Source organism: Danio aesculapii, chromosome 6 (assembly GCF_903798145.1).
Source record: "Danio aesculapii chromosome 6, fDanAes4.1, whole genome shotgun sequence".
Classification (NCBI taxonomy): Eukaryota; Metazoa; Chordata; class Actinopteri; order Cypriniformes; family Danionidae; genus Danio; species Danio aesculapii.
The window spans coordinates 14271531-14296593 of NC_079440.1; the positions used below are offsets into that span (position 1 = coordinate 14271531).

General features: G+C 38.2%; 1 protein-coding gene across 3 annotated transcripts in view; it reads right to left on the minus strand.

Annotated features, from left to right (window-relative positions):
- gulp1b (GULP PTB domain containing engulfment adaptor 1b) overlaps positions 1 to 25063 on the minus strand; it is a 109005-nt gene that overhangs the window by 28465 nt on the left and 55477 nt on the right. For all 3 annotated transcript variants that reach the window (XM_056459605.1, XM_056459607.1, XM_056459606.1), the window contains exons 2-3: positions 20133 to 20216; positions 2786 to 2847 (exon numbers count right to left, since the gene is read on the minus strand). In XM_056459605.1, coding sequence (XP_056315580.1) covers positions 2786 to 2847; positions 20133 to 20216 — 146 coding nt within the window. The remainder of the gene's footprint in view (positions 1 to 2785; positions 2848 to 20132; positions 20217 to 25063) is intronic.

Below are 25063 nucleotides of genomic sequence, written 5' to 3' on the forward strand. Positions count from 1 at the left end.
TAAGGCAACTCAAACTGTTTGAGGAAACCAATTGATACAAACCATTTGAGTTAAAAAACTAATCTATATGAGTACTGTGAACTTACTCCATTTAAGGTAAAGTAATGAGGTATTTAATTAACTCTTTACCTTCAACACTGAGTTTAAAACTCTTTTCAAATGAGTAGAATTATCTTTCAGTAAATTTTGAGGTAACTAAACTCATTTCATTTGATAAAGTTGAATGTTTTACAGTGTATATATGTGTGTATCGTTTGGTACTGTCGGCTGGTGATAAACTGAGGGTCAGAGAAGGGGAGTTCAGTGAGTTCTGACAACACACACACACACACACTGACTGTACTCCCAAGTGCATTTAGTACAACTTTAAACATCACTAGATTTATCATACCAACAGCTGCATTGAAGCTTCACACACACGCACGCACGCACGCAAGCACGCACGCACACACAGTTGAAGTCAGAATTATTAGCCCTCCTGTATTTTGTTTTCCCCAGTTTCTGTTCAACGGAAAGATGAGCTTTTCAACACATTTCTAAAAAAAATTGTTTTAATAACTGATTTCTTAAATCTTTAATCAGTAACATTTTACTAGATATATTTTAAGATACTACACTGCAAAAAAACAAACAAGCAACAATATATCATACAAAAATAAGACTGTTTATCGTCAGACTGTTTACGAGTAAGAATGGCTACATTCATACAGGAATAACAGAGCAAGTTGTGAATCTTAGAATAATTCTTTTATTTACTTTCCTTGGTGATGGCATAATGATGACGTATTTATGTTTATACAGCAGTTCTGTCTGGTTCTTGAATCTGATTGGCTGATAGCCGTGCAATAGTCTGCCAGTAACAGCACTCGTCCAGCCTCTTCAAAGAGTAGAGTATTATTCTTGTATATTATTAAGAGTATTGTATTACTCTTTCCACATACAGCAACAAGCAAAGAACACTCTACAGTTTGACAAATATTCCTGCTGTTGGACAACATTCTTTTTAGGCTTTTTTTAGGCAAGAATATAGTTAGTTAGATTGCAACTATGCAGTTTATTTATAAGGATAGCGCCTATTTTAAAATATGTATAATTTCTGAGAGACAGCCCGTCGGCAGCCATTAGCTTGCCATACTGAGCAGACCAAAGGCGGTTGATGTTATCTATCCACAAGATGGCGACGGGACTGCATAATAAGCCCTTAGAAGATTAAAACAGTGTAATTTCTAACTACAGCCGATCAAATCATTATTATACAGGTAAGTGATATTCTAAGTCGGTCTCTCTCTTTTGTATGTTGTAGTGCTGTATTTATACCATATGATTGTAGTGTGTTGAGTGTGAGATAGGACTCGCATATGAAGGAATGTGTGTTGTGTTGACAGAAAGAAAGAAGAAATGCCCGCATGTGTTTAGCGTTTTTCCTAATCGCAAACACAACAGCAATCTGGTAGTGATTGCGCTGCTTTTAATAGGGTTAATTATTGTGATATCCCGATTGCAACAGAGAAATACTGTAGACTGTAATACTGTAAGGAGATATCTCTGTATACGGATGGCATTTAATGACAAGTTCAGCCTTATAATCTTAAAATCACCTGTTTTTTCATCACTTAAGACATTTCGTTAGAGAATCATTCAAATACTATCTCTAAAGTGACATGGGTGAAGTACTAACAGCTTCTGCTGTTCTGATGTCAGCTGCAGATGTGAATGAATGGTAGAAGAAAGTAGTTCCTCATACAAAAGGGTTTTTAGACTCTCCGTGTTTGATTTTCTTTTTATATACATGATTATGCCGTCAAACTGTTGTATAAACGTAATATCACACTCGTAGGAGTGCGATTTGGCTTTAAATCAGCACTGGTGGGACACTAACGCACGCCTCCCACCAGTGCTGATATACAGTTATATTGCATTGCTACGAGTGTGATATTGCTCATTTAGCTGTGTAAAGCTTAAATAAAAATGGAGTTTTCGAATGAAGATAAGATTTTGATCAAAGGTTTACGAGAACTGAAAGGCTACAGTGCTTCACCCCTTTTGTACAGGCAGTGCGTGGACGACCACTCCCTGCCGGAGTGGTCGTCCACGCGCTGCCCAAACATGGTACTGAGCCTAGAAGACACAGAAGAACAAAGTAATGTGGTGATATAAATCAGATAAGGTGGAAAACGTACACATATCATATAATTCTATCTATTTGCCATCTTATTACAAAATATAAATAAAGTTGGAGATATTTTGATGAAATTCAGACAGAATTAAATTTGCTTAGATTTATTTGAGGTGTAGCATTCAGCTCAAAGTGCAATTTAAAGGCTTAACTGTTAATTAGGCAAGTTAGGGTAATTAGATAAGTCATTGTATAATGATGGTTTGTTCTGTAGACAATCCAATACAAATCAATATTGCTTATGGAGGCTAATAAAAACTGCGTTTATTCTAGCTGAAATAAAACAAATAAGACTTTCTCCAGAAGAAAAAATATTATAGCAAATATTGTAAAAATTCCTTGCTCGGTTACACATAATTTGGGAAACATTTTAAAAGGAAAAACAAATGCACAGGAGGGCAAAAAATTTTGACTTCAACTGTATGTACTCGCACACGCACGCACACACGCACGCACGCACGCACGCACGCACACACACACGGCATGATATTCACAGTGCAGAAGTTTAAGACTGTGCCTGAGTGTGTTTATGTCTCTCTGTAGTGTACTAAATATAGCAGAAGCAGAAAGCACCACAGGAGCAAATAAGAAATCTGTCTCAAACTGTACCTTTGCATTATACACAACATGACTTTTCACCAAAGCCTCAGGTGTGTGCATGCTTGGTTTATCTGAAACAGAGAGAAGAAAAAAAATCAGCAACAAAAACAAAATAATCAAAATCAATAATAAAAAAATTATGTTGTAAAAACTTAAAATATTTTAGGAATATATAAAAAAACTGAACCAGATTACAGTAACTTGCAGGAGATTTTTGCTAAAGCACATTGTTAATCTTAAATTGTATATGCACAGCTACTGTTTTTCAGGCAACAGTAAACGTCTGGTGAAAGGTTTATGTGACTAATTTATATTTTATAAGGTTCCTTTTACAGCATCGATTTTGTAATGTAATTAAAATACATTCAGTAAAATAAACGTAAGTATTCATTTATTTGTTCAAGCGTAAAACGAGATGAAATATCAAAAAGCGTTAGCAGAGTCAGTAGCAGCAGGCAAGCGCAGAAACTTTATTGAAAATACTGGGATAAAATACACCCACCGGCCACTTTATTAGGTACACCTTACTAGGACTGGGTTGGACCCCCTTTTGCACTCAGAACTGCCTTAATCTTTTGTGGCAAAGATTCAACAAGGTACCGGAAATATTCCTCAGAGATTTTGGTCCATATTGACATGATATCATCAAGCAGTTGCTGCAGATTTGTCGGCATGCGAATCTCCCATTCCACCACATCCCGAAGGTGCTCTATTGGATTGAGTTTTGGTGACTGTGGAGGCCATTTGAGTACAGTGAACTCATTGTTCAAGAAACCATTCAGAGAAGATTTGCGCTTATGACATGGGGCGTTATCTTGCTGGAAATAGCCATCAGAAGATGGGTCCACTGTGGTCACACGATGCTCAATTGGTACTAATGGGGTCAAAGTGTATCAAGAAAATATCCCCCACACCATTACATGATTACCACCAGCCAGAACAATTGATATAAGGCAGGATGGATCTATGCTTTCATGTTGTTGACGCCAAATTCTGACCCTACCATCCCAATGTCGCAGCATAAATCGAGACTCATCAGACCAGGCAACATTTTTCCAATTTTCTATTGTCCAATTTTGGTGAGTCTGTCTGAATTGTAGCCTCAGTTTCCTGTTCTTAGATGACAGGAGTGGCACCCGGTGTGGTCTGCTGCTGCTGTAGTCCATCCGCCTCAAGGTTGGATGTGTTTATGCATTCAGAGATGCTCTTCTGCATGCCTCGGTTGTAACGAGTGGTTATTAGAGTTACTGTTGCCTTTCTATCAGCTCGAACCATCAACAAGGCATCAACAAGATCTCTGGTATCAACAAGGCATTTGCGCCCACAGAACTGCCGCTCACTATATATTTTGTCTTTTTCAGACCATTCTCTGTAAATCCTAGAGATGGTTGTGTGTGAAAATCCCAGTAGACCAGCAGTTTCTGAAATACTCAGACCAGCCTGTCTGGCACCAACAACCATGCCATGTTCAAAGTCACTTAAATCCCCTTTCTTCCCCATTCTGATGCTCGGTTTGAACTGCAGCAGATCGCCTTGACCATGTCTACATTCCTAAATGCATTGAGCTGCAGCCATGTGTTTGGCTGATTAGAAATTTGCGTTAACAAGCAGTTGGACAGGTGTATCTAATAAAGTAGCCGATGAGGGTAAATTTTCATATTTTAAAAGACACGTTGGGGAAAAATGGAATTTAATGCAGTGCTTTTTGTCCAGTCGGAGACCACTTTATATCTTATATCCATCAGGCAGCGAAGATCACTGATCATTAAAGAAAACAGATCTTAAATGTGAAGATTTTGTAATGGAAAGACAGTTCACCAGTGCATATACCCCATTAACCTTTTGCTTTCACTCTGAAACGGCATTCCTTCTCTGATGACATAAATTAGGTGACATATTCTAAGCCACGCCCCTCCAACCATTAGTTTGCTGCTAGGGAAAGATAAGAGGAGGAGCGCAAAAATAAAACCCTGCCCACTGCTCAGTATCCTTTTCAATTAAAAATGCATCATCATACTCTAATAATAATCTGCAGAAACTTCCAGTTTTCAGATCTGGAGCTGGCATGTATCACCAGCTGCTCTGCACGTCCTTCTGTTCTCGCTGTTAGAAACGGGCAGCTGAGGACAAATACAGTACTTGAACACATGCCCTAGTCATTTAAAGCAGATTGCGCAGCACATTTCGACTGTTATTATAGCTCAAACCAGTCACAGTTTGATGAATACTTTGCATTTATATTTTATATTGCACATTTACATTATTTATAATTCATTTCAGCACTTTCGTCTTTGTTGCTCCGTGTGATTAAAATATATGTGTCAGCGCATCTTTTCTGCGCTACAGTACATCGCTATGTAAATATGGCTTTGGTCATTCAATGTTTCAGTACTTTTATTTATTTATTTATTTATTTATTTTGTGGAAGTGTTACTAACCGACGAAGAAACACTCAAGTACAGTGTTTCTACATAATTGATTCATAAAAAGAAAAATTGCCAGAAAGGGGAAATTGATGGATTTGTGCGAAATATTATCGTCATTGACCCTTAACAATGCACAGTACCTATAACCTATTTCAGTACCTATTTCAGTTAAGTGGAAAAAATTATTAAATTGAAATGAAAATCAAAGTATAAATAGCAGAAGTGAATAAAAAGATTTTCCCTACAAGCAAATAATAATCCGACACCAAATCTAAAAGCAGATACTAACCCGCTATAACGATGTCACCAATGACTAAAAATCTCCAAAAGACACTTGAAAACATCAGTGAATTGTACTGTAGCTCTGACATGGACATGAGGGATATAAATGACTGAAAAACAGCTGCGGGTGAAGTATATTAATTAATCGCAAGTGCTCAGTTTTTGATCATATCTCGGTTCTGTTCTGTTGATATGTATCCAAATATCCGCAGCTGAAACAGAAGGAAATATGACTGGATTGTGCCGCTTTTACAGCCTCTCAAAGAGCACAAAGCTTTGGCTTGTTTCCCTCGCTCGAAAGCTTGACAGACCTCTTGCGCGTAGCTACGGTTGCTAAGCTAAGATTGGTGTATGGCGATTTTCCTGTGTGGTTTAGTGAAGGGTCAATTGTTAGTGAAATATATGTGTCCTGATAGTGGTTTTAGCAATGTGGCATATGTATATGTCTGTCAACATCTCAAAAAATGTTGATGGGGTTTCGTGACCCTTTAAGGATTTTTTTTACAGTGTGCAAAAAGTGAGTAAACCTGTTGTCTTTAAAGCAAATTAAAAGTTGACTTTACTTTAAAAAGTGAGTAAAATTATTGTAACGTGGCACTGTTAAGTTGATTTAACTTAATTTTTTATAATCATGCCCATAGTTCATTTACTTCAAAATTTTAAGGCAATGAATTTACTTACTTATATCCAGGGCCATTTATATCGAAGTTGATATTTAGCTGCACCATATTTGTGTTTCGTAACATCTAGTTTTTATGAGGTGGGTTATTAGCCAAACGCTCAACCCCCAATCTGGAGGACCAGGACATACACCAGGGCTATTCAATTGGTGGCCCGCAGGCCGAAATAGTGTGACCAAGACATAAAAAAAATTTAGTTATGAAGTGACATGCATCTGTTTAATACAGCATGAGCTGCAGTTGAAGGTGGCGCAGAGCATGAGTCACCTGACATTAAGCGAGTGGCGCGGGCAGCCGAAAACATTTGGATACTGCTAGTAACGAAACTGCTGCAACTAAACATAATTATGCCACCTGTGCGCTTGTTTAAAGTTCTGAGCTTTCAACGCACACACACTGGATTAACTATAGCAGCAGGCCATTAACATATCGTATCTTTTTCATGCGCAAGTTCATTATTTCCAATATTAGAATATATGCCAATATGCGTGCGCAAGCGGAGTGATCTGCTCGCACCTTCCAGACGCACAGAGTAGAAAACATCTCACGTTGTAGCGGTGAGAGTTTTGTGTTGCTTTCAGTGCAATTTAAACAAAAGATATGCTAGAATTATTACAAATATTAAATGATTATGGATGTATGAATGCAGATGATGACAACAGTTCATTTAAATACATAGCTAATATAAAGCTTAAATTTACACGTGATAACCGTGAAACCATGATTATTCTTCAGACTATATAATCATAAAACCAAAATCTATAACTGTTGCATCCATAATTGTTATGCAGTTCAAAAGATAACATATGAATGTGTCTGTATGTAGAAGAAGCCAACTTAAACAATACGCTGATTTTGTTATGCTTTGAAATACATCTGAATGTGTGTAAAAAAGCTTATTGTACAATGCACTGATGTTATGTAATTTCAAAATACAATATATTAACATTTTAATGTAGAAAAATACAACGTGGGTGTCTTAAGCAGCAAAAATACAACATATGGGCTCTTATATACTGTTGTGTCATCACTCATATTGCAAGTCATATCTCTCTTTCGCCCTTCATTTGAGATGCTTTTCCTGAACTGGCCCCCATGACAAACTAATTGAATAGCCCTGACATACACTATGGACAATTTTAGCTTTCCCAATTAACCTACAGCACATGTCTTTGGACTGTGGGGGATACCGGAGCACCGGAGGAAACCCATGCTAACACGGGGAGAACATGCAAACTCTGCACAGAAATGCCAACTGACCCAGCCGGGGCTTGAACCAGCGACCTTCGTCATGTGAGGCGACAGCGCTACTCACTGCGCCACCGGGCCACCCAGGTAATAGGTTTACTTACTTTTTTTTAAAGTAAAGTTAACAAATCGTTTTAAAAGCAGCAGGTTTACTCACTTATATTAAGTAAAGTCTAATCACTCTTTACAGTGTGCAGTTTGTTTTTAATGCACCACAGAAGCCACATCAAGGTAATATCTCAATCACTAAAAACGTCTTCTTTTTTTACAATTATTTTATTTTAAGTGTTTTTAAGTACAACAGAACAAACAAACATTACTGTCTCAGAATATACTGTACACACTTAACAGAAAAATATAATGTGAACTGCCATACAGCTTTTGGAGATGCAAAAATAGGAATGTAGTGTTACAGAGTACACAGTCATCAAAAAGTCCTAAAAGGTAGTGTGCCAATCAGTTTTCATGAGGGATGCTGGACTGAGTCTAAATATCTGAAAAGGGTTTCAAGGTAGCAAAGAATTTCCCATTAAAATTGGACCTCATAAATCGGATTCTTTCCAAATGGATGACAATTGCTGAAAACTTCTAAGGTAACCATTTCTTTTCCACTATAACCAACCTTGCATCTTTACCTCAGTGACCACTTAAAAACACTCAACATCAACAGTGGTCCTATGTATTTCCTCTGATTTTTTGAGCTTTAAAGAGTTAGTTCACCCCAAAATGAATTAATTCTGTTATTAATTACTCACTCTCGCATTCTTCCAATCCCCAAGAGACCTTTGTTCATCTTCGAAAAACAAATTAAGATAATCTAGATTAAATCTGAAAGCTCCTTATCCCATGAGTCGGTCGACATGAAGGTGAGTAATTAATAACAGAGTTTTAATTTTTGGGTGATCTATCCCTTAAACAATAAACACACCAAAGACTCTAAAAACAACAAAATGTGTTTTTTATGTTTCTCAGCAAGGTGTGTAATCTGAGGATTATACTGCGCTACAGCACTTGAGAAGCACAGCAAGACATGTCCTGAATAAATTAAATCGATTGTTCTTGCTTTTATTTATGCCACTTTTTTGTTGTCGCGTTTGTAGTCTCTTTCAATTATATTCATGTGGCAATTAATCAGAGGACATCCTTTAATTAATGTCTTCCTGTAGTTGTCACTGTCATTGTGGTTTGTTTATTAAATGCTGAAGTCCATGTGCATCATGTTTAATTAGAGCAAGGGGTTTCAAACTGTCCAGGGAAGTCAGGGGCACCAGGGGGTCTACAGAAAAGGTTAGAAATGAAAAAAGGAGGTGGGAACTGGCAAATGACAAACACAAACTTTAATCACTGAACGAACAAAAGCAAAAGTAAGCAACAACCCATCACAGACAACTGTCACATTATTGTGCTGTAAAACAAAACCCATCGTAAATATCCTAGGACTTGTCCTCTCTGATCTTGTTTTTTTCCTTCATTTATTCTATATTTTTATTTTTATTATATATATATATAAAATTGAGAGTAAATATCTTGCAGATAATGGCTTCAAGATTTTTTAAAATCAATTTAATTATTCATTTCCTTTGGCTTAGTCCCTTTATTCATCAAGGGTCACCACAGCAGAATGAAACAGCAACTTATCCAGCATATATTTTTTTACACAGCGGATGCCCTTCCAGATGTAACCCAGTACAGAAGCATCCTTACACACTCTCACATTCACACACATACATTACGGCCAATTTAGTTGATTTAATTCATGTATACCGCACGTCTTTGGACGGTGGGGGAAACCGGAGCACCCGGAGAAAATCCACGTGAACACTAAGAGAATTTGCAAACTCCACACAGAAATGCCAACTGACCCAGCCGGGACTCGAGCCAGCGACCTTCTTGCTGTGAGGGGTGCTAACTACTGAGCTACTGTGTGACCCCCAACTTAATTATACATATAAAAAATAAATGTAATAAAGGCATTCTGAAAATGTATCTCTATATACATTTCTAGAGAGTGCCAAATACGTCCCAGGAGCTACTTTTTTGCAGCTTTTGTTTTCGCAAATCAGCCAAGAGGCCGCAGTGTACACTTGAGATCTAAAAAGAGATTTTGAGGTTTTTAAAACAAATTTTTATCTCGCGAGTGCCATTTGCACCTGTTGTTCTTGCGTAAATTCACCCGGAGGCCGCTGTTGACTAAATGACTGACTTACCAATCGACTGACCCACCCTCCTCCTTCTCTAAACCCAACCAATAGTATTTTCAAAAGCACCGATTGACAACACCAGCTTTAAAATGTGCAGTTTTTATTCGATGTTTGACGTAATCTCAACCGAAACATCAAGAGAGGGTGGGACACAGCGTAGCTCCTCCCCTTAAAAAAAACAGCTCTGCCAGTGGGAGTGGTTAAGCTCAAACACATCAAATGAAAAGCAATGAGAAGCACTTTGAAAGGGCGGAGCTTGTTAGATAGCATTTGATTGGTCAGAAGATTTGGTGAGAAAGAATGAAGAAATATTGGGTGACGAGAAAAAAAACATTGATCCTTTAAGAAAGTGACAAACTGCAAGCTTTACATGTTTAAATCAGTTTTACATCTTCTAAACAAGAATTGTGTCACTGTTTTGGAGCACACTAGCTTATATCTAGCTTAGATATCTTAAAAAATGAACAATACTTATAGTAACATCTAAAAGTCTTTATTTTAATTTCATGGGACCTTTAATTTGTATTTGCATGGAGCCTTGCAACTTGTGAAAGTGAGGTTTAACAAGAAAGTGAAGCAATGTGAGTTTGGACATGTTGTGCTGTTGTGTGCTCTTGTGTTGAAAGTTTTACAATAAGCCTCTTATTTATGACAGACCTCCTTGAGGGCTCCCGCTGGATCTTCCGGGACCTCGGCCAATGTCTGTATTACTTATATGATCAGGGACGACCCTGATCTGACAGCGGTATTTATTTTATCTACGTCCAGCTGACTGACATGCCGTGCTTTATTTCCTATCGCCATGTGTAGGTGTTGATGAAGAGCTCCTCCTTGTTCTTTCCATTCTCTCTTGAGCTGGGGGTGAAATTGTGGGTTGATGAATTGGCAAAGGGAGACCTCTGTGGTCAGCGCACACCGCCGTGATCTACACCTGACTCAGCAGGCAATGACTTTAAAAGAAAGTGAAGAGAAAACAGTGGGATTCAAAGAGAGAGAGACACAGGATGAAAGATTAAGGGACGGAGAAGGAGACCAAGTGAGACAGCGAGTAAGAAAGATGGCCCTTTGAGTGTGGAACTGCGATGCAGACTAAAAAAAAAACCTAAACAATAATATAATGAAGCTGACAAGCCGTCCAATGCTGTGCCAAAGAGGAGACAGCTCTCTCACTGTTTATTTGACACCTTTATAAGGCAAGCTCTTCAGCATTCACCGCCACGCAGGTGCAAACACACACACACTTTAATCAGATGAACTCTCGCACCGCACACCAATTAATGCTCAACACAGAGAGAGGACGAGCGTTCAGACATATCCTGCTGCAGTAATGTCATGAGGATATTAGAAAACGACACTGTCTGCTTATAGATTTGGATAGCACAGTTTCAGCTGTCAGTACTTGAGAGAAACTTTAATGATCACCATAAAGTTTTTATAATCATTATGATTTAGTGAGAACATACGCAGCAGACACACAACGTCATAAGATGTTAATTTTAGGTTAGAGTTAGGTCACTAGTGTCTAAGTTATTTTGACATCCAACAACGACATGAAATGACGTTGATATTTTGTTGATTTCAGGTTGTGTTGGAAAATGACCAAAATCCAATGGAGGCAACATCTTAAACCCACGTCATATTGACGTCAAATACTGACATTTATTCATCAGGTGTGGCAACCAGAAACCAACGTTTGATACACTGTAAAAAATACTGGTTGCCTTCATTTTTAAGTTAAATCAAATTAACCTTATTAGTTATTTGAACTGTGCGACATGGTAGCTCAGTGGTTAGCACCTTATAACAAGACGGTCACTGGTTTGAGTCCTGACTGGGTCAGTTGGCATTTCTGTGTGGAGTTTGCATGTTCTTCCCGTATTGGCGTGGGCTTCCTATTGGTGCTCCGGGTTCCCCCACAGTCCAAAGACATGCGTTATAGGTAAACTGAATAAGCTTAATTAGCCGTAGTGTATAGTTGGGAGTATATTCTGTTGTGGCGGAAGGAAGCCGAAGGAAAATGAATGAATGAGACATTTTAATATAATATTTAACTGACTTAAAATGGGTTGCGTAGCTTATAAAATTAAGTTAGAACATGATTAACTTAGTTTGATAACTAAAAACATAGGTTGTCATGACTAATTGATCATATACTTTTTTAGACATCATAGTGGTAATGTCCACACAATGTCAAGCGGTAACATCATTAGATGTTGATATTTTGTTCTTGTTAGGTTGCATTGGAAAATAACCAAAATGCAACATTTGTCCAATTTTGGTCATTGACATTGGGTTCTGACGTCAACCCGAGTTTCATTTCCAAACAAAATGCAACATCCCATGACATTGGGGAATAACGTCAATCTGATGTCATGTTGATGTCTTGTGAATGCTGGGTAAAGTCTGCAATGACATAACGATACTAAATAAATAAGCTTTTTTTCTTAATTTAGGTCATAATTTAGGTCTAAATTGACCCTAATTTCCCTTCTGACCTTACTAAATGTTTACATGAAATTAATATATGGATGACTAATAATTTCTTAAAGTTAAATGCCAATAAAACTGAAGCCCTTCTGGTTGGCTCTAAATCTGTGTTATCCAAAGCTCAAATGTTTTACCCTGTTTATTGATAACTCCCCAGTCAATTTCTCAACCCACATGAAAAGTCTTGGAGTTATACTGTATGGCAGGCTTTCGTTTGGTTCTCATATTAGTAATATCTCACGTTCTGCCTTTTTTCATTTGCGTAACATTGTAAGATTTCGCCCTTCACTATCTCAACAAAGTACTGAAGTGCTTGTTCATGCTTTGGTTACATCACGGATTTATTACAGTAACTTTCTCCAATCTGGCATTCCTGATAAACAACTTCATAGACTACAGTTAATTCAGAATTCAGCGGCTAGGATAGTTACATTACCTGCTCGCGTACCTCTGATCACATAACTCCAATTCTCTTTCACCTTCACTGGCTCCCTGTTCACTATCGTATACAATACAAAATCCTCCCCTTAACATACAAAGCACTTCATAACCTGGCCCCTCACTATCTTTCTGATCTTCTTCTTTTGTACACTCCTTTGCGCTCACTGAGATCATCTTCTGCTAAACTGTTATCTGTCCCAAACTTTAAGATGAAGTCGTTTGGTGGCAGTGCTTTTAGTTGTACAGCACCAAAGTTATGTAATTCCCTGACTTAGCACATTCGCCAGATGGACTCTATTTCTAATTTTAAATCTCAGATAAAACGTTTTTGTTTAGGATAGCTTTTAATGACTTGCTGGTTTAATATTATGCTGATTGTTATTTTAACTGCTTGTATTTTTATGATTTGCTGTAAGGTGTCCTTGAGTGCTTTGAAAGGCAACTTAAAATAAAAGATATTATTATTATTATTATTTGAGTAGAAAAAATAAAATTAAAAACTTAATTTTTTAAATAGAATTTTAATAATGAGTCTAATTTAGTACACACCACAGCAATAACAACATTAAAGAAATACACTCTGAAAATTGATTGGTTGTTTTAACCTAAATGTAGGTTAAATATGGATCAACCAACAGTTGGGTTACATTTTTAAATAATAAAATTGTCCATATTTTACCTATATTTGAGGTGGGTGCATCAAAATTAGGTCAATTTATTAATAATAATGATTAATAATAACAAGTCACGCAGATACAGAAACGGGGTCTTCCCTGGTGGTATTCTTCTGGAGACCTTTTGTGCAGAGTGCTTGCGCTGGTCAAAATTTTAAGTGTTGTTTTAGCCACACCTATTTGCTACGAACTGGCCAATGGCATGAGAGAAAAAGTCGCATGGGAAACTTTTTTTGGCTCTAGGCCACTCATATGCATAATGAGGATCCACCCTAAAGCTACAGATACACTTTAACCCACAGTATCAAAGAATGTAAGCCGTAAAAGTTATTACCATGCATTCTGCATCATGTGTTGTGAAATAAGTACAACGATACTAAACATGACACTTTAAACACACATTGAGCAGGATCTATGGATTTCTACATTATTTAACTCCATAAGAGGTGCATACATGTAATATTTTAACTACTTTAGCTATCGAACAGAACATATAGATTGCAAACAAACACGTTATATACATTTTAGGAGTGAGTTTTGGGTTCTATGAGTACATTTCAATAAGGTTTGTTAAGGTTTAAAAAGGTTTGTGTGCGTGTCGACAAACAAAAAGGGGGTTTCCCTCTGGTATGTCTTTGGAGACCAGGATAGGCTGGCTCAGAATCTCCTGCATGACACTTTACATTTAATGGCTTCCATTGAAACTGTTTTCTCTTAGTTTTTATTCTAGGTTATGTACATCTAATGTTGTTAATATTTACTGCGTTACTTTGGTGTTGTTGTGTGTGTTGCCATGATGACGAGGTCATAGAGGTCTATTATTTAGCAATATTTATAACAATGCTCATCTATGCAGACATCACATTTAAAGAAAATCTATAGATATTTATATATCAAACATACAACCGTTACATCAATAGTCTGCTGATAATGTTACGAGACTGTAGTATGACAAAACATTGCAAAACACAAAGCTATGGAGAGAAATACACACTCCAAGGACAAAATATATGAGTTTACTTAGAAAACTGCTGAGTCATGCGACCTCTAAAATTAATCTAGGTCGTTTAAATGTTTTTAAATATTATAACGAGTGATTGAAACCACAACAGTGCAATTAACAGGTTCATGTAGCTCATTGGTCTTTGAACTCAAAAAATAATGAACGAGGTGCAAAGGAAACAGGTCCATTTTTAGCTTTACCCTTTGCTTTTCCCTGTACCTCGCTGAGCTATGAAAAGGTTACAGCACCGCAGGACATCTCTGTCCAAAGCTCAGGCCTAAAAGGTCATTTTGTTATGCTCCCACCGATTAGCTGTCAGTTTAAACACAAATAATCATAAAGGGTATGCATTCAGAAACAACTAGTGAAAAGCAACAGCATAGATGAAGCCACTTAACATGCATTCATCTAGATGTTTAAAAAAAACGGGCAAAGCTATTAGTATGCCATGCTTATTTATCTAGTGAACATTACTGCAAATTCAACCTTTTGCTGAAGAGTTGTACAACTGATTGAGATTGGCCTAAGTAAAGGTCATTCTTATAGTGGCAAAACAGACTATTTCACCAAGCTATTTCTGCTGATCAACCTGGTCTGATATGGATTTTGATTGTTTTGGTCAGTCTGGAAGACAACTTAATACTTATTTTCAACAATGACTCGCAACCAGAGAGGGGAAGTTGCTTCAAAAAAGTAACTAATTACGTCATTATAATTATATTTCAAATACGTTTCTAATTACATTGTCTGAAAAGTAACTTAATTACTCGATAAGAAATTTAATTAGGCAACACAGTGGCGCAGTAGGTAGTGCTGTTGCCTCAGCAAGAAGGTCGCTGGTTCGAGCCTCGGCTGGGTCGGTTGGTGTTTCTGCGTGGAGTTTGCATGTTCTCCCTGCATTTGCGTAGGTTTCCTCCGGGTGCTCCGGTTTCCCCCACAGTCCAAAGACATGTGGTACAGGTGAATTGGGTAGGCTAAATTGTCCAAAGTGTATGAGAGTGTATGGATGTTTCCCAAACATGGGTTGCAGCTGGAAGGGCATCCGCTGTGTAAAACGTGCTGGATAAGTTGTTGGTTCATTCTGCTGTGGCAACCCCGGATTAATAAAGGGACTAAGCCAAAAAGAAAATGAATAAATGAATTAAATTTAATTACTTGACTCGATAACACATCTCAATGCGTAAACAATACAAATTAAACTCTTTTCATTCTGTCAATTTGAGTCAACCAGACCGCTTAGTAAAAAAAATAATTGAAACATTATGTATTTAAAACATAACAATGTTCCATGTAATGGCACCATTTATGCCATTATATTTAATCCACTTTGGAAAAAGGCTGTAGCATTAAAAACTTGGAAAAAGTGAAGCGCTTTGAATAGCGTTTCACTTTTTCCACATTTCTTTTATGTTACAGCCTTATTCCAATATGGATTAAATTTATTTATTTCCTCAAACTTTTATAATGACGATGTGAAAAAAGATTTTTTGAAATTGTTGCAAATTTATTAAAAAAAACCCTGAAAATTCACATGTACATAAGTATTCACAGCCTTTGCTCAATACTTTGTTGATGCATCTTTGGCAGCAATTACAGTCTTTTTGAATATGATGCTACAAGCTTGACACACCTGTCTTTGGGAATTTTTGCCCATTCCTCTTTGCAGTACCTCTCAAGCTCTATCAGGTTGAATGGGAAGCGACGGTGTACAGCCATTTTCAGATCTCTCCAGAGATGTTCAATAGGATTTAGGTCTGGGCACTGGCTAAGCCACTCAAGGACATTCACAGACATGCTGTGAAGCCACTCCATTGATATTTTGGTGGTGTGCTCTGGGTCATTGTCCTGCTGGAAGATGAACCGTCGCCCCAGTCTCAGGTCAAGAGCATGTCTCTGTACATTGCTGCATTCATCTTTCCCTCTATCCTGACTAGTCTTCCAGTTCCAAAGCTTAAAAACATCCCCACAGCATGATGCTGCCACCACCATGCTTCACTGTAGGGATGGTATTAGCCTGGTGATGAGTGGTGCCTGGTTTTCTCCGAACATAACACCTGGCATTCACTCCAAAGAGTTGAAAATTTTAGTCTCATCAGACCAGAGAATTTTGTTTCTTTTGGTCTGAGAGTCCTTCAGATGCCTTTTGGCAAATTCCAGGCAGGTAGTGGCTTCCGTCTGGCCACTCTACCATAAAGGCCTGATTGCTCTGCCTTTTGGTACCCTTTTGTTGTGCTAGGTACCCTTTGCAAAGGGTACCAAAAAAGTGGTATGGTACGGTTTGCTTTTTGGTAGTGGAAATGGCCATAAAAGCATATTGAACCGCAACATACCGTACCACACCGTACAACTAATCATTGTCACAGTGGTCACATGACCATAACTGATAAAGCTACTTCCTTTATGACCATGACATGTACCATTCACAAACAGACCTGGTTACTTCTTGTAGTGACCACAGCATGTACAATGGCAGTTGTTTTCATTTGGAGCGCTCAACAAATGGCGTCCTCCTCGCAAAGTACCCTTCAAGGGCCCAATAATAGAGTCTGGAATTCATCCTTGAACTTTGATAATGAAAAAACTTGACTCTACAACAACTTTGATTTCCAACTAAACTACTTTCACTTAATAATGTTTGAGTAAACTTGGATCAATTCTTTAACACTTTCAGAACTTTTATGTACAGGGAAGCATGAATCATTCAAAGTCACAGTTTGCCAATTTATTTATACCCAAACATCTTCAATATTCCCTTTGAACCATTTTGTCATTAACAAGGTGCATTCATGCAGCAGAACTGTTTACACACAACAAAACGTCCCTCTGTGACTGTAAAGGTCAATAAAAATAAATTCTCACGTAATTTCTAGATCGTTAAGCAGCATTATCGCCTTCTGTGGAGGAGAACCGTGTGCAAGGGTGTCTGTTTGGGCTTAGACGTTAATTTCAGCCAACAAGCAGGTCCCAACTGAGAAAGCTATGAAATATTCAAGGCAACCTACTACTGCAGTGTCTGTGGCTGGAGATAAACTCACCAAAGGTTGGCTTTGACTACGCCAGCAGGTCCAGAGGCTCTTCTGTCACGCCATTAATAAAACATCAAGCCAGAAGGTACACTTTCTGTAACAACTAGGCTCACCTATGTCACCTATGAGTCCAGGTCCATCCGCAGTGTTCGTGTTAAGCAAAAAACATGTGTGAGGGAGGTTTGGCATTAGAAGCAAGAAAGAGAGCAGAAATGAGCATCAGAAATGAAGCTTTGAAAACCTGATATGTGGGGGTGAAACCTTTTTTACCAAACTTTAATGCAGTTTTGACTTGGCTCTGTAATGTATTTGTATTTGTTGATTTTACAGGGAACTGTAACCCTAAGGAACTAAATTAATAAATCAAATAAATGGGATTTTAATAAACCTAAATGACTGTAGCTTGTCAGACTGCACACATATTATCCCCATGTCACATTTTAAGTTCACAATTGTCATAATGCCAGACTAAACGACAACGAAGACGCATCAAACACGGATATGGAAGAAAACTCACCCAAAGTTTGAAATCAGAATTGCATTCTGCGCTATAATTGGTTGTTGGTCACATTGCAGGAAAGTGCCTGAATCTTCTGACACTGCCAGAACTTCCTCGGATGGAAAATCTGATTGCAACAGTCATTTTAGCCTCGGATTTCAGGTATCTTTTAGGATTTATCAAATTGGTCTAAGATGACCAAATCATGGCTGAAAAATGCAGTGTGAGCAGGGCTTAAAGGGGTGGTCCACTACATAATCATATTTTAAACTTTAGTTGATGTGTAATGTAACAACATCTCCGAATGTAATACGCTCAAAGTTCAATACAAAGGGACACATTGGCTTTTACAGAGTTAGCATAGCAAAGCCTACAGCGAACAATGTTTGGAGACTACAATAACATATATCCGGGTTAATGATGTCATAAACCCTTCAGTTTACACCCAAGGAAACATGTAGTGAAGGGGCGTGGTCACATTGGCGTTGTAACGTTAGTAGCATGAAGCTAAAATGGCATCCAAATGTTGCTATTTTCACAGAGCTTGTTCCGTTTCTGAATTGGACTTTCAAAATACACGACACAAATAGGGAAGTGACTACAATTTATTTTTAATTATGTTCCAGAGAATTATAAAAAAGATAGCTCTCTAGCATTTGACAAAGGACAGCTTCCAGAATCTATCCGAGTTTAGTGCTGGATTCGGCTAAAAACTCCCCAGACGGAGAAGCAGCTCCAACTATTATAGAAGAACCTGTGGATTGTGAGCCACAACCTATATTAAAATTTATATCTTACATGCATAGTTTCTGACGTTAACTATGTTGTAGCAAGGATGTAAGAATGTAAACAAGGACTTAAACAATAGGAAACGCTGTTTGGCACCCTTAACAATTTAGCTACAAATTCATATTTATCCGTCAAACCCCTGTAAACACCTACAGTCTTCACCAGCGTGTGCAGTGTCTCTCTATGCAACCAATTTCCGTGTGTTCTACAGTTTTATTTTAGAGACCAGCCATTAGGTTCAGCTGTGTCCTCTTCATTTTCTGTGATTCAGGCTCAAACTGAAACGGCTGCACTGACATTATTTACAGAACACAGGCAAAGCGCATGCTAGTAAAGGCTTTATGTTTCCTGGTGACATGAGCCAATCCGCGAATCACAACACATTAGGTTAACTGACCAATTAGATTCTCTTAAGGGCAGGCTTTCGGAGGAACTAGGAAATATGATTGTCGTTTTCATGTTAGCTGAGTAGCAGTATAAAATCTAAGATTTGTGAAAAAATAACGTGATTTTTTACAAATGAAGCACGAGCACACATTGTTTTGCACCCCATAAACATAACCATAAACTTTTGTAAGCTGTTTGGACAAAACTGTCTGTATGTATAGTATGTCCACTGTCATATTGGAGTGATATAAACCCAACAATTTTTTTTACATTTCCTGACGTTAAAATAGGCATCAAATTCATGTGATTTTGAGGCCCATATGGCGTAGAGGTGCGGTTTTCACCACCCACTGGATTGATTGACAGGTGCCATGCTTCTATAATAACCAATATGCACATATTCACAGAACTTTTTTTGCAAATAAACTGTGATTAAAGTATTTGTTACAACTCTGTGTGAATTTTATAAGTTTTATAAACTTGAAACGTTTTTAAAACAGAGCATGCTTGTAATAAAGACAGTAAAACCACTATTTAATTCATAATTCTTTACCGCTAAAATCACCACGGCCGCATGGTGTCAGTAATCGCTAAAATGTGTGTGTGTGTGTGTACTGCAAACAGCATTTGTGTGTGACTCATTATTTCACAGAGGCTTGAATAACTCCACCACAAATACATCAAATAAACTTGGTATTTTTGATAAACTTGGTATTTCAGCTTCACCCGAGTCTGTCTCTATCACTGACTGCTGTTCATCTGATGGAAGGCAGGAGAAGCAGACATGGGAATGGTGGGCAGGGAGAAGCAGCTTATTTGCATTTAAAGCCACAGGCTACAAAAACAGCTACAATGTACTCAGACACCAAAATGGGCAGATTCTGGAGGCTATGATAAATAATCTGATGGGTATTTCGAGCTGAAACTTTACAGACATATTCTGGAGACACCAAAGGGTTATCTTACATCTTGTAAACGGGGTAAAATATGTGCCCTTTAATGAAACATTCTGCATCACCCCTTTAACAAATGTTGTTAGCAATAAAATTCGAAAAACGTTCTTTAATGACTTTGGTTTTAGGTGAATTTAATGCAAGTGAATTTGGCAAATGTATATTTAAACCATCTAGTTACACCAGCCTATGTAAATGAGCATTCGTCTTCATCAGTCATTCTTGTTGACAAATCGCAGGGACAATCTACATACGCTTACCCTTTCTCCTGTTGAAAGCCCTGTTCATTCTGCTGAGCTTGAGAAGTGCCTGTAAGCTGAGGACAGACTGCAATGGGAGGCCACCTGAAGAACAAACACAGAGAAACAGAATGTGTTTATATGTGCACCAATTGTGTGGTTAAAGGGATAGGTGATTGGAATGACACAAGGGTGAATAGTTAATAACATAATTTTCATTTTTAAGTGAACTAACTCCTTGAGTTCAGTGCATTTATCCAGTAGGAGAGAGAAGGGTGATTTCAGCCTCTCCTTTCTAAGAAACCATAAGCAAAAAACAACAACATAAAAACCGACTCCTCTTGCCGAGCAATGAGGGAGATTCAGAAACAGACCCTTAAATGGCAAATAGGCCCTTAAAAAGGGGAAACTGTGTAATAAAGTTGTAAACTTTATTTGCAGAATTAACCAGATGTTGGGTAGCAGGTAAATTGAAGTTTTGTTCTTCAGTTGGAGCGTTATTTTGTTCATAATTATTAGCTAGCAAGAAAACTGGCCTTTAAACTTTAAAGTACGTTTTAGATCCAAAGTAATCATTCCCAAGATTGCACCACATCCTGAAATGTATGTGCATATTTAAGTCAGACACATTATGCTTGTTCCCTTGCTTTAAAGATTCCCCAAGTAAAACTGGCTCAGATCACCCCATGTCCCCAAGAAATCACAAATATCTCAAATTAAATCAGGACTGTTTTTTTCAACAGTCAAAGAAAACGTTGTACAGCAATAGAGCTAAAAGACATTTTGATCCACAAATCATGACAGATTTACTGTAGTAACAGTAAAATTCTGCTTTGGTATTTATACTAGTTCTTAGACTATTGTTTGTCATACCATGGAAACCATATAATTGAGTTACTTTGTTTACTATGGCATTGAGGTGCTATACCAGTGGTTATATTATGATCTTCAATTATATAAAAGATGAGTCTGTTACAATTTAAATACAATTGCATTCCTGAGAGCAAGCTCCTGCTCCCTGTCCAAATGCTTGTTAACGCAAATTTCTAATCAGCCAATCACGTGGCAGCAACTCAATGCATTTAGGCATGTAGACATGGTCAAGATCTGCTGCAGTTCAAACCGAGCATCAGAATGGGGAAGAAAGGGTTTTTAAGTGAGTTTGAAAGTGGCATGGTTGTTGGTGCCAGATGGGCTGGTCTGAGTATTACAGAAACTGCTGATCTACTAGGATTTTCAGACACAACCATCTTTAGGTTTTACAGAGAATGGGCCGAAAAAGAGAAAAAATCCAGGGAGTGGCAGTTCTGTCGGCACAAATGCCTTGTTGCTGCCAGAGGAGAATGGCCAGACTGGTTTGAGCTGATAGAAAGGCAACAGTATAGTTACTCAAATAACCACTCGTTACAACCGAGGTTTGCAGAAGAGCATCTCTGAATGCACAACACATCCAACCTTGAGGCAGATGGGCTACAGCAGCAGAAGACCACACCGGGTGCCAATCCTATCAGCTAAAAACAGGAAACTGAGGCTACAATTCGCACAACCTCACCACAATTGGACAATAGAAGATTGTTGTCTGGTCTGAACCAAAAAGACCAGGCTAGAAAGATCAAGCCAGGGCCAAACCAAAACCTTACCTGTTCTAAATGAGTCTTGATTTCTGCTGCGACATTCGGATGGTAGGGTCAAAATTTGGCATTAACAACATGAAAGCATGGATTCATCCTGCCTTGTTTCAACGGTTCACGCTTGTGCTGTTGGTGTAATGGTGTTGGGGATATTTTCACGGCACACTTCTGGGTCCATTAGTACCAATTGAGCATCGTATGAACACCACAGCCTACCTGAGTATTGTTGCTGACCATGTCCATCCCTTTATGACCACAGTGTACCCATCTTCTGATGGCTTCCAGCACGATAACGCAACATGTCATAAAGAGCAAATCATCTCAGACTGGTTTCTTGAACATGACAATAAGTTTAATGCACTAAAATGACCTCCAAAGTCACCAGTTTTTAATCCAATAGAGCACCTTTGGGATTTGGTGGAATAGGAGATTCGCATTATGGATGTGCAGCTGACAAATCTGGAGCAACTGCGTGAGTCTATCATGTCAATGTGGACCAAAATCTCTGAGGAATATTTCCAGTACCTTCTTGCATCTACTGTATGCCATGAAGGATTAAGGCAGTTCTGAAGGCAAAATGTCCAATCCAGTACTAGTACCTGTACCTAATAAAGTGGCCGGTGAGTGTATGTTATTATTTATGGTTTGACAGGCTATTTAAATAAGTTATTAACTCTCCGTGTGGCACATAATAAATTAGTGCCCCTCAGTGACTACAGCAGATCTTTGACCCAAGGAGATAGCAGATTCAATCCCAGGTAGGGTGAACCAGCAAACACAGAGTTACTGAGATTACAAAATTGCAATTACCATTGCACCCTTGAGCAACACACTTAACCCCAGGGAGAGTTTGCTACTGCTAGACACGCCAATTAGTGCCCTATATGTCACTTACACTTTGAGTAATGAATGACAATCCTGTGCAGAGCTGACTAAAAATATATCGGCTTAAAAGCATGCTGGAATAGACTTTGCCGAATGTACAAACTGGATTTCTGTGGTTCAGAATATAGCCGGCTTTAGTCATATTGATGACGTCAATTCGTATTTTGGCTGTGAAGGTTTTGGATGATGTTGAGTCGATGAGTGAGATGACACAGAAGAGCACAAGATCAAAGCCTCAAAGGAACGTCGGAGGCTGAGGATGTCAGAAACACACTGACTATCAAAAAAGTAAATTCCTCAGGGCCGATCCTCTTGCATGAGTACAAACACACCTCAGAGACCCCATGCAAATGACGTGCAGCAAAACACAGCATATGACCTAACTTTGTTGCTAAAACAGTCTCTTTTTGACTGGTAAACATAGTAGTCAGAATTTTTTTTTATACTGTTTATTGCCAAAATCTAATAAAGATGCATGTTTTAGGTTGTTGATGATAATCACATTGATGCATCCAGCTATTAAGGCTCATACAGTATTAAATTAAAGAATATGCATTCGAAGATGCAGTCATGCAATATCAAAATAGCCATAGGCCCCGTTTACACTGCCAGTTAAATGTGATCCAATTTTTTGCTCATATGTGACAGATCAGATCTGTTCTATGACCGTGTAAACACGAAAAAAAAAAATTGCATACATTCTGATATTCAGAAATCGGTTTCAGGCCTACTTCATATGTGAAACTAAATCCAACCTAAATCAGATATGTGACAGCGTGACTCATGTAAACAGGCAGATCGAACTTATTGAGGCATTCCGTTTTGTACGTCATTAAACTTGCGATAATGTGGTACTTCTCCGCGGTTTAATGACGTAGAAGGAAGAGCGTGTGTTGAGATGCCGATGCGGTAAACAACAACAACAGAGAAAACATGGAGGAAAGTGGTCAGTGGTCCCCTCGATGGCCCTTTCCCTTCTACTCCTCCGCCTCAAAATCATTTAAAGTTGGGTGTAACTTTGCATATTTTACAGAGCTAAAAGCAAGACAATTTGTTCCATCGTGGCTAGTGTGGTGCTAGAACCTGCATTTATGTACGCATGCGTGACATTATAAATTGTAAAGCAAGTGTAAACACATGAATCGGATATGGGTAACAATTAAAAGAATGTGTAAACGAACAGGCAAAAAATCTGATACAGGCAACAAATCGGAATAGGTAATCAAGACCAGACAGTGTAAACTTGACCTGTCATTCTATCATGTCCTATTTACAACTTGTAAGCTGGAAATATTAGCAAGAGCTTCAACTTGTACCACTTGACTGCTGCATCACCTGACTGCTGCAGATTCATTTACGCCCAATCCCTATTCTACTCGTTAGTCCTTCCCCTTACCCCTTCACGTGAGCTCGCAAAATGAGGGGTAGGGGTGTGCTAATTCTCGTTAGCTTGAAGGCATAGTGCTAAGGAGAAGGGGTAGATACCCCATTGAATGGAGAGTTTTCAGGACCTCGGAACCAAGGTGTAGAAAAATTTCTCAGAATACACCATGCTACAACGGCAGCATGGCTGCACCCAGAAGTAAAGAGGTGCACAAATTAATATATTTTTTTGTCATTATTTTGAATTATTACAACAGACAAACATATGTTTTAATATATTCATAACAGCATTCATGTTTTACCGTCATGCTTAAAAAAACACTAAAATAAAAACCGCTAAATCTAAAATCCCCAATAATAACTCCTGTAAGCAGTCCCACAACATTCTGACACTCAGTGACACTCGAATACCCTGTCAGAAATGTCTAGTGGCAGGGAATGACCTTTTACCAGTGTCTGATATTATGATAATGTTGCTTTTTGTGTGTGTTTACATTGATGAATATGGCCACTGTTTATGCACAGTATAGTTACGATCTTAGTGCCACATTATATCGTTATGATAACATGATATACGTCTTCAGTGATTTCCTGAAGATAAATACCAAAAAATAACGCAACTGGAATAACTTGGATTAACTACAGCAGTCGCGATCATTGATCTCATATGAAGCAAGAAATTGCGATGACATATGATTCCGTGTGCAGGTGCTGTAGTGCTCTCTCGTTTCTTAGGGTTAAATTTTGAAGCCCTTTCCCTTCACACTGTTTCAAGGGCCAAGGGGAATGGGAAGGGGAATGGATAGGGGTACAAAAATAGAATTGGGATTGGGCCTTAGGATATGCTGTGGCACTCATAGATATGTAGATAGACATGAGGATATAAACAGTTCAAAGTAAACTTGTGTTGTCATCTAAATTTTCTGCAGGCTCACTGGAAAATGTACCAGACACACTATTTCTAGACATTAACAAAAAGATGCACACACCACAGTCTGAAGTGGGTGATTTTTTTGAATTCTCACAACACGTGCAAATACAACAATGTGCTGC